This window comes from Schistocerca serialis, chromosome 6 (genome assembly GCF_023864345.2).
Source record: "Schistocerca serialis cubense isolate TAMUIC-IGC-003099 chromosome 6, iqSchSeri2.2, whole genome shotgun sequence".
NCBI lineage: Eukaryota > Metazoa > Arthropoda > Insecta > Orthoptera > Acrididae > Schistocerca > Schistocerca serialis.
In genome coordinates this window covers 363,263,095-363,274,759 of record NC_064643.1, presented here as the reverse complement: position 1 = coordinate 363,274,759, position 11,665 = coordinate 363,263,095, and the positions used below count along the sequence as shown (strand labels likewise).

Sequence of the window (11,665 nt, the reverse complement as noted above, 5' to 3'; positions counted from 1 at the left end):
ACGTTACTGTATGAATCGCAGTGCACGTACTATAATTCTGGATACCACCCATTGGTAATTTGGTCTGCAGTCTTTTTCATGACACTTTTGATAAGAAGAAACACACGCCTGTTTCCATTACCATTCAAAAGCAATAGTCCCTGATACTCTAAAGGATTGATGCTTATTGATTTCACTGATAGAGAATATTGAATATTTTCGTTCCCAGGAGTTCGAAGTATTACCCTAACTAACTGGCTCTCTTGCTTATTGTTGTAGGTAATGGTTGAATAACACGTTTAACAAAAACGTGCCTTCTTACTCATAACTATTCGAGTCTCCTAGTTTATAGCAGGCTAGGTGAAGCCTTCCCCTACTACCACAGCTAGATCAAGTTATCACCTTCATAAAGGCCACAAACCTGGTGACACTTCTCTTAAATATGTCGTTCAGATTATTATTACGCAGAACTTGTGAACAAGTATCTCGAAAATGTTGAAATTGGCTGAACGTTCATGTGCTACCGTGGTGAGCATCTACGAAAAGAGGTAGAACGGCAGTAAAGTTACTACTAGGCACTAAATGATTGCATGCCGACGACTCTTCACAGAACGTAGGGTTCGGATGCTTGTCTGCCCTGTAACGTAGGATAGGTTGCGATCTGTGGCATCTTTGCAGAAAGATCACAATGCCTGTCCATGCACAAGTGTTTCGGAGCACACCGTTCATTGCACTTTGTTGAAAATGGATCTGAGCAGGAGACTACCCCTATATGTTCACATGTTGACCCAACGTCTTTAGTTAGCACTACAGTGGATACGGGACCATCGAGATTTGACCGTTGATCCATAGAAATGTGTCAGCTCTTCGGGTGACTCAAATTTTTGGTACCCTAGGTCGTCTCCACAAACGCCGTCATCGCGGTGAACGGCGGCTCGAAACGTACAGCGCGCCACGGATGCAAGCTGGTGGGAGTAGTATTACGCCATAGGAGACACCTTCCTGCGCTTGCATGGAACATGTAATAGTAATCGAAGACACGTTGACAGTGCTAACCATTTGCATCCCTTCGTGCTTCATGTCTTCACCGACGGCGGCTTCACTTTTCAGCAATATAACTGTCCGTGTCTCGGAGCCAGAACCTTGCTACAGTGGTTCGAGCAGCATTTTAGTGCACTCACAGTGATGTTTCGTTGACCAAATTCGCCTGATGTAAATCCTATGCAACCCATCCGTGTCTCTACCTGCGACATCACCTCGTACACAAATGAGCGGCCCGTCATTTACGAGAATTTTATGACCTGTGCGTAGACATCTAATGCCACATACCTCTACAAACTCATCATCAAACTGTCAGACCCCTAATACGCAGAACTAGTGATGTATTTCGATCCAAGCTATTAAGCAGGTGGTCATAATGTTCTGGCTTGTCAGTATGTATCTATTAGCATGTACAAGTACTAAAATTCAGTACACTAAGCTGAAAAAATGTATGGTTTTTCATTTCCTTACAGCTGTAAAGCGACGATAAATTAATTAACTTCTCGTTGTTGGCGTTCACACATATCAAAATTATTGTGGAAGACATCGTAGGCCTCTTTGATTGTAAAAGTTATATATGTGCACTCCGGCAGTCTCGGCCATGTGGCCATTATCAAGTGGTATAACCGTACTACAGGAAAAACCAAAGGATAAAAAACTTCTGACATATATACATGTCATCGCCATAGCTGTATGTACGGCGATGACAAGTATACGTCTGAGAAGATTTTTAGATTTTGCCATGTGCTACCATCTGACAATGGCCATATGTCCGATATTGCAGAACTGAAAATAAATTTTAAAAAAAGGGGACTATGACGTCTTCCACAACAATGAGTTCATGTAAGCAACAGGTGAAAATATTTACAAGTTGTTGCATCAAGCGGTGCCAACATAATTTAACTTTATTCACTTGTGATAAAGTATCTGTTTTTTTAAGAGGAAGGGCTTCAGCCGTTTATAATTCTTACACCTGTACTCCTAATCCGGAGAAAGTGTGTGATACATTGGAGCAAGTCTCGTAGCAACTGGAAGCACAGGTCGTGTAACGATCCCAGGATCTGCCTCTGCCTCTAAGGGCACGTGGGCCGGCTGTTGCTTTTATGAGGGGCCTATATTTCAGTCGAGATTATGTCTGTATGCAGTGCGCGCTTCTCGCCCCGCTGACGTAACGCGGGCAGCGAGCAGACAGCACCCAATTCGTCTGCGGAAGCGCAGTAGCGGCCGGAATACCATGGCTCCTTCTGATCTTCTGAGCTCGGAAGAGTGCCAGAGAGTCGTAAAGAGCTGGCTGGCCGACGATCATTTCGAAATTGTGGACGTACAGGTCCGGCCCTTGAGTGACGAGGTCAGTGGTTTCCTGGGGTCGCACCTCAAAGTCAGCATTAATGTTAGGCTTGGCAAGGAACGTAAAGTCACACAGTTGGAGTTCTTTGCCAAAAGTATGCCGTCAGAGGCTTCTTCGTTCCACACGGACTTCATCAACTCCATACACTGCTTCGAGAAGGAGACCGCTTTCTACGACATTGTGGCCCCACGGCTGGTAGAGGCACAGGTGAGTTTGTGTTCCGCATTACATAAAGTAAAACACATATAAAATGACATGAATGTAATAGTAGTGGCTACCAAGGAATGCATTTACTTTGTTTTCGTAGTCTGTATGTTGGGCGACAGTCTGTAACTTTCACTCACATACAGGATAATCTTTTTCCTTGAGCCGAATGATACGGCTCAAATCCTGCACGTCAATGTGTGGACTACGGAAACCACAGTCATTATGCTCTGAATACTAATGGCGTTCGGTGTCGAGAGGGATATATATATATATATATATATATATATATATATATATATATATATATATATATATATATAAACACTCTGTCGCTACCTATTCTCTCGTAAAATGGCACTTTTCACTCATTTCGTGTAGTAAACCATGGATTAATGTGTTTTTAGTATATGTAGTTTTACTTAAGCTACAATTTCAAATGTATTTAATCAAGTCATGCATTTTTCACTTGCATGAAAAAACTGACATATGATGTTATAGCTGGCCATATAATTCTCGTTTTAGTTGTATCTGTTCTTTTTCTCAAGTTTAAATATTCTCGCCTCGTTAACGAACTGCCCTTAACAGCACTAGGTACAAATTATTTCGTAGCATTTTATTATCTTAGTACGGTGCTTGTATGTCTTTTAATCTCATCATGCTTTTACTACCGTCAACAATCCATTTCTCTTCCCAGTTTCGAGATCTGAAGGCGGTCTCTGCAGCAAGCCAACAGGATACTTGAACAAATAATATCAAGTGATATAACTGATGTTTCTTCCGCATTATAGTATCAGTGGTCATGATCCGAATGACTTTTATTACTTCAGTTACGTAGTCACTGTGACATCAGCGCAGAAGAATGACCCAGTCAAGATAGTCTTCATCAGTCAGCTCCACACGCTCCACATACATTTTACAAAATGTAGTGGCTCTTTATTCGGGTGTATGAAATGTAGGTATTTCCGAAACATGCAGGCAAGTCACTGTTGGGCTGTTTATTATTCATTCATTCAGTCATCTACACACTGTGCTCTACAAATCTCACCCGTAGTGGCCGAGCGGTTCTAGGCGCTTCAGTCCGGAACCGCGCTGCTGCTACGGTCGCAGGTTCGTGTCCTGCCTCGAGCACGGATGTGTGTGATGTCCTTAGGTTAGTTAGGTTTCAGTAGTCCTAAGTCTAGGGTACTGAAGACCTCAGATGCTAAATCCCATAGTGCTTAGAGCCATTTGAACTATTTGAACAAATCTGACCATGAATGAGGCGTTTTAAGGCAAGGCAATAATTAACGTTATTTACATAGAGATGTATCTGTAACAGGCTACTTCTGTGAAGTATACTGATAATAAATTATTACTAAGCAAATGTGCCCACACAGATAATTATGGTAATTACTTTTTGAATTCTTGGAAAATGTTTATGCTTATTATGTGCCTAATTTGAAAAAGAAAGGCACTCTACTCGTCTTCTTGTCCTCAGCAGCTGCCTTTCTGTATTACTTCGAATAAATAATTATTTAACGTCACAGGAACTATGTCAGCGAACTGCATACTACAAAGACAAGATCTCTTTAATACAGACATCACAACCTGAGTGCAAATATTCTGATGTATTATAGGAGTTGCTAAAGCGGTGTTGTTTAACTTCGGTTTTGGATATCTGAGGATTTATCTTCTCTATTTATGGCCATAGCTGTTCGCTTAATTTAGAGTCAGAATATAAATCTGCATTATGAAACTCAGATAAGGATTCGTAGCCTGTATGAAATTATTTATAAATCTAACACTGTGGTTGTAAATCGCACAGTGCATCCTAAATTTGCCCTTGCTATTAGTCTAAATGCCGTTCGGAACACACGTATCAGCATGTAAGCGCGTGAATCCGCAGGCACCTGAAAAATCTTCTGCAAGGTGCTCGATTATTACAGTCACGCTTTTCTTAATACGTATTCTTATAAAATAAACACACTCCTTACGTAACTTGCATTTTCCTAGGAGACTATGCCATAGGTCAAAATTGATTGTCTAAAGCTAATCTGAATGTTTAATGAGGCTCATGATATCGTGCAAGCCTGATCTGAAAACTTGACAGTGTCAAGACCTGATTGTAGTAGTTTAAATTCGGAAAGGAATACAAATTCTGCGTAAATAAGCGTTAACAATGACTGTCGTGGAAAGCTGTTAGGCATTCTTAAAAATCGAGAAACTATAATTACTGTATTTTTTGTAGCAAATTCAATGCTCTTTAGCTGAAATCAATGTGTAAGCTTTAAATTTAACAATCAGTTCGAATGTAACAAGTTATTTAAGCAAAGTATCCACTTGCAAAACTAGCAACATGTGATTAGTGAATTAACTAAACTTCATCTACCATCACTATTCGTCTATAAAGATAGGCAACAGTCATTTAACTTATTTGAAATGTGCACCGTTATTAACATTATTTCTGTAACAACAATATTACAGTTACTTACTCTTTGCTACTATACTCTTTCAATTACCACGGCAAAGATAAGTGAAAGGATTGTCTTTATAAATAGCTTATATTGATTATATTTTATAATATTATATTTATGTTGTTCAAAATAGGAAAGAAAGTTTTCTTCCGCCCTGTCACGAACTAGAATACATATAATTAATGGTTCCGTATGGCCTTTTTGTATCTGGTTTGATGAAATAAGAGCTCAGATTTGGTGCTCGAACAGTGGCTTCATATAGTAACAGTCATTTACGGGTAAGCACATTATCGTCTTGAAGTACTAGTACGTGCATTCGTACTCCTCTTGCTGGATGATGTACACATTTTATCGGAGGCTGATGACTGGTATTTAGAGAGAAAAACTCCACAGTGCTTCTGCTATAATATTCTTCTTGCCTGAGGTTGTAGAGAAGTCACACTTTTGCGTCAGATTCAGCCATTTGGTTTTTAGTATGAAAAGTTAACTTTAGATCGTAATTTATTGCACATACACCGGCCATTTAGACCCATCGCAGAAGACAGAAATATTCAAATACATATACATAATGAAATTATTGACACATCAATTCCACGAATCATGATAAAATAGTTGAGAATAGTTATAACGTCACAGAAAGTTATTACGTATTTGCTCATTTACTTCTCTTTCTGGCGCCCTCAGTGCTAGCTGTTGGTTCTACTTCTTCCGGGGTCACTAAGGTCCTGTCTGTCCACCTCGTTTGCGGACGGTTTCTTGGACGTCTATCAGTTGGCTGATCTAGAAATACTCCATTACTGAGAGTGCCCGCTGCCGTAGAACATGTCCTGTCCAATGTAGCCTTCTTCTTGCAATCACTCTCCCAATATCAGCTTTCTTAAACCGCCGATACAGATCTTCAGTGTGCCTTCTTCCCCATCTTGCAGTTTCTGCATTGTACACCGGACCATAAATTTTCCATTTTCCTTCAAATCTACCTCTCAAACGTACGAATGCGCTCTTCCATATTCCATGTACTTGTCCACATCTCACAACCATACAATACAACCGGTAGCACTAGTGACATGTATAGGTGTATCCTACTTTCCTGGGATACGATGCGCAACACTTTTAGGTGGTTTAAACTGTAGCACTCCAGGTTCTCACTGTTTGTCGAATTTCCTTCTCTATCTCACTTTTATTCGACAATATTGACCCCAGGAGCTGAGTTTCTCAACTCTTTCTAAGCTATGACCGTCTAAACTGCTGACGTCCAAATCATTCTGTCGACGAGAGATTACCGCATACTTTGTTTACTCATCGTTGGCCAGTAACCATAGTTTGCTCGTTTCTAGCATAAATTGAGAGGTATCTGCTGTCACTTCATTCAGAGTTTCGCCCGCAATCACCACATCATCTGCAAACGCAAGGATCGTATCACTTCCAACCATATCCATCACCCTATAATGGCCAATTGCAAGTCTCACTTTTTCCAGCGCTATGTTGAACAGAACTGGTGAGAGAGGATCACCCTGTCTCAATCCATTCTTAAGTCCGAAGGGTGTCGACAATTCATTTGCCGACCGTACTTGGCAACATGAGCCGTTGTAACAAGCTGTAATCGGCCTAATGTACTTCACTCGTATGCTAAAATCCCGCCCGAGGGCGGTCCGATTAATGCTGTCTTATGCCTACCGGAAGTCAAAGAATATAAGGTGTAGTTCTTTATCGAATTCATAGAACTTCTCCATCATCTGTCTCAATGTGAAGACGTGGTCGGTAGTTGAACGTCCAGGGGTAAATCCACACTGGTACGTGCCTACAATCCCTTCGAGCAATGTTTTTAATCGACTTAGTATTCGGGTGGTGAACACTAATTCGAGTGGTGAATCCTATCTCCAGCAGTGAGATCCGTCGATAATTACGCACTTTTGTGACATGGTCTTTTTTAAAAAAAATAGGGTATACGACTGCCTTTTTCCAATCCGCATGGATCTCCTCTGCCGACCATATTTCAGCCATAATCTGTCTGAGACCTTTTATTGTCGCTTCCCCCCGCACTGCTGTCACTACTGCCTGGAGCCTTATCGTTTTAAAGGGCCGCCAGCATGGTTTTTATCTCATCCGATGTTGGCTCAGGAACTTCTTCATGATTTAGTAACTTGCAAAACATCTTCCAAAGGTACCTGCTTGCTCCACTGAGGAAGCACTCTTTCCTCATCATCTATTAAGATTAAAGTTTATGGTCTATAAATATCTATCGCAAACCTTGTTCGCCGAAACAAGGCGCTGGTTGCTTTACTTTAATCCTCGGTTAGCCTCAGTAGTTGTTTGCCATATTCTCGTTTCTTCTGCCTTATGATTCTGTCTGTCAGTCTTCTTTCCATCGTGTATGGTACCTTTGTGTTGTCAGTGGGATTATTCAGCAATTCTAATCTTCTTGCATCCAAGTGTTCACCGCTTCTTTACACTCATCATCAAACCATGCCTTTTTCATTGGCTTTAGTTGTCTTCTTCACTTGCCCTTTGAATGATAGCCCCTCGTAGTGACCGCCACTTCTATTCCACTCCACTTGTGATCCTGGACGATAGACAAGTCATGACATTTCTTGATAACATCGTCTCACTTGTTCATTGGCAAGCATGTCTTTGTCATGTCGAGCCACTGCTTCATTTCTCTGTAGCCATTTGGTGGTTAGCTTCAGTCGCAGTTCCAGAATCACTAGAAGATGGTCGGAATTCATATCAGCCCCGCGAAATGTCCTTACTTGTTCAACAAACCCACGGTGATTCCCATCCAGAAAATGTGATGAATCTGATTTTTATTTTAGACATTTTGTGATATTCAAGCAATTTTATGTATCGCTTTGCGAGAGAAATACGTGCTGTTAATGGCCATTCTTCTGTCGGCAGCAAAATTGATTTGTAGGGCACAATTTTCATGCTTTCCTCACTTAGACTACGTGGGCCGATAATCGGTCAATTTCCCTCCACCTTCCCAGTTCATGCATTAAAGACTTGGCGCGCTGTATGTCCTGGTCATCTGTCTCCGACTTCCTCCAACTCAGCAAAAAAGTTGCTTTTCGACTCATCACCTGCGTCCTCTGTTGGTGAATGGCAATTGACAATGCAAATTTTATATAGAGATGCGATCACTTTTCGGTATCCTCTTGGTAACATCTATAGATACTTCGTTATGGACGGCGAAACCAACTCCTTACGTCCAATCTGGCATGATTCATTGCTGTTAAAGAGAGTGTATTGATTACTGACCTTCGTGATCCCTTGGAGAACTCTTGTTTTTTGAGAGCCGTCACGACGCATTTTTAGCTGCTGAGCGCGTCTTCCAGTTGGTTCATTCCGGCTCTGATGAGGAATCTGATGTTCTATGTTCCAATTCGAAAACCGCTTCGTAGGCCCTTAACCAAGTGTTTGTCAACCACAGTATTATCTGTCCTGTGTTTCCTTTTGTCACTTTCTTTTATAACAGTATTTAAAGCTAGTACGTTATCAGCCTTCTGAGCTCGAGCCCAGTGGTGGAACTGTCACCTTCGCGGTCTGGACCAACCGGTTTCTTTTCGAAGGTCCTTTTTCTAGACAGGCCGCCTTCACCGTGACTTAAGAACGCCATCTATCCTTAGCGCGTTTGGATTTGGGGTTTCCCTTCAACTAGCCTGATTGCTTTCTCTGTGGCGAAGGAATCCAGCCCACTACACTACATTCCCCTATCAGCACTTGGGGAGGCACCCGATTGGGGAGCAGCGACCCCGCACGGGAAGTTAACGTTAGATACAAAATAAAATCACGAAGAAAAGCTCAGTCTTTTACTGAGATAGTACAATTGTGGTTTCTCCAGCAACGATGTAATGCACCGCATTTGACTTGAGTACATTTTTTATGTTAATGTCTTATCTAGTATATATATTATGCTCAACACATATAGGAGTACTCCGTATTCTAAGCTTGAAGATGAGAAATTTCTTTTAATTTTACTGAGATAGTAACTCACTACATACTCTACCACATTTGCTGTGGTCATGCTCTTAATTACTCATTGTTCTAATTTTGCATTGTGACCACGCTCACTAGGCTGTGACTGCATGATACAGACTGTCTCTTTACGCTCTCTTACCCGTTTTTACATTACAATTCACTTAAAATGTCAAGTAGCTATTTCTCATTACCTCCCTTCAGATTTGTTTCTCAAAAGAAGGAAGAAGTACACCACAGGCTCAAAATACACAATCAGAAAAGAAGACAAGTAATACACCCCTGATATCCCAAACTAACCTCAAAAACACGAAAGTAACAAATTCCTTGAATAACTCTACAACATTTTGGATCATGAAAACTGGCCAGGAAAAATATACTTAGCAAAACCCTATGCCATACAACTGAAGTCCCAATATACAAGGATCGTAGCGCTGAGCTCTATTAGATTTAACGAAAACAGTACTGTCTCTTACATGCAATTTATTCAAAATACGTGCAACTTCAACGAACAAACAATCTGACAATATGCGACAAGTATCAAAACTCCTCTAGGTACTACACGTGAGAAAGTAATTTTAAAACTCCTAACGTTACTTAAAATTTATGTTCAGAGCAGATTAACTGGACCACTTTAAAGAAAAGAAATAATCCTGCGACATAATTAAATTTTAAGGAACGAGACGAAGGCAAGCGGACTATGAAGACAAATACGTGGTGGTCGGAAAAAGAGTTAAAAAAATTGTAAGGGTGTTGCATGGTCGGTTGTGCTGTAAAATAATTTTAAGAGGAAAACTCGCTACGATGCCCCGTTTCCTACTTAATTAGCACTGAAGTTAGAATATCAGGCCGTTGGGCGCGAAAAAAGCAGAGACACAAGAAACTGATTAGCGTCAGATATTCACATAACCTAGTAGATGGTAGCGCGTGAGACTGGCCAGCCTTTGGCTTGCATTAGATCCTTACTACCGACCCAAGTTCAATTTTTGTGTACCTTTCGCGTTCTGTTTTAGGAAAACGAACGAAGGACACGTTTGCCGACAACGTCCCTGGCGGGCCGCTTGAATTTGGGCGCTCATCGGTCTGATTGGCTAACTTCAATGATCATTAACTAGAAATCAGCGTAACTTATCGAAATTTTTTTTAACAGTTGTTTGTCAGCACAGCCCACATTGCAACATCGGTACAAGCATTTGAAAATGTTTCTGACCACTCTGGATAGTACGGATATCTTGCCACTGTACGACCGACCGAGGTAGTGCAGTGGTTAGCACACTGGACTCGCGCGTCAGGCCATCCTGATTTAGTTTTTCCGCGATCTACCTAACTTGTTTGAGGCAGATACCGGGATGGTTCCTTTGAAAGGACACTGCCGATTTCCTTCCCCAGCCTCTGATAGCCCAAGCTTGTGCTCCGTCTCTAATGGCCACGTTGTCGATGGGACGTTAAACAATATTCTCCTCCTCCATTACATTACCGCACATGCCTGGATAATAAGTACACATGAAATGTAGGAAGATGAAGGAAAGCGAAAGGATGAATGGGAAATGGTGATGTCTGGCCGCGCAGAACATTATCCTAATGCGATGACGAAAGTTGAGAGTTTGTCGCGGACCGGGATACGAACCCGGATTTCCCGCTTCTCATGAGCAGTTGCATTAAACCGCCTCGGCCATCCGGACACGGTCGCTCAGCGACTCAAATTTTCAACTTATCGTATGCTGCAATTTCATCGTCCCGTAAGAGTTCGGACAGTATTCGCGCATTCACATTGAAACAAACATTGAAGAGTCGTAGGCCGTCTTTTTATTTTCTATTTTTTTCAGAAATATACATAAAAGCATGTGAACCAAAAGGGTATAATTCTTCAATAAAAATCTTCAGGGTATCAGACCGCATCGTCATAATTTAAAATGCGCCAACGTTTCGGCCAGCGTTGCAGCTAGCCTTCATCAGGGCCTTACGTTAACTGCTAAATGAACACACTTGGTTCCTTAAATAGCTGCGCAAGAAAACCGTGTCGTTACTTGATTGGCTGTAAAAGGAGGAGGAGGAGGGGTGAAAGGTATGCTTTATTGGTGTTTCCTTTATTATCTGTCATTGGCTGAAATAGCTGTTTTCTATTGGTCTTTATATTAATCCACCCCATTGGAGGAGACGGACGAATAGCGAACAGGTAATGGCTGTGACGTCACACTGTTTCCATGCTGTCCAGAAGCCGGCTGCGGCGTGCCATTGCTTTGTGTGCTCGCGACCACTACTGCGGCTCTCCGCGTGTCTGCATGGGCCGCCACGGCTCTGCCGCCACGGCTCTGCCGCCGCTCCGTAGCCCTCGGAAGCTTGTACCCGTCCTCTCTATTCATGTTGGCGGGTCTTTTGGCTATTTCTATCGCCTCTCTAATCTTTCTTTTGAAAGTGAGAGGCTGTTTCGCCAGGACGCGGGATTCTTGAAAGAATATTGGTTTCCCGCTCTCGCCTCGGTGTTCCGCCACTGCTGACTTAGTGTGTTGTTTCAGGCGGATATATCTTTCATGTTCCGAGAGCCTTGTGCTAATCGGACGTCCCGTCTCACCTATGTAGACTAATCCACAGGCACAACCAATTTCATACACACCAGCTGTGTGTAGTTTGTCAACTGCATCCTTGGTAGAACCGAGCATGTCTGATA

The 11,665-nt window shown here is 41.9% G+C and overlaps 1 protein-coding gene across 1 annotated transcript in view; it reads left to right on the top strand.

Annotated features, from left to right (window-relative positions):
* Window positions 1-2,254: 2,254 nt before the first annotated feature.
* Window positions 2,255-11,665, top strand: part of LOC126484873 (uncharacterized) — a 61,419-nt gene continuing 52,008 nt past the window's right edge. Inside the window, exon 1 of the mRNA XM_050108468.1 lies at window positions 2,255-2,575. Within this exon, the coding sequence (XP_049964425.1) occupies window positions 2,255-2,575 (321 nt within the window). The remainder of the gene's footprint in view (window positions 2,576-11,665) is intronic.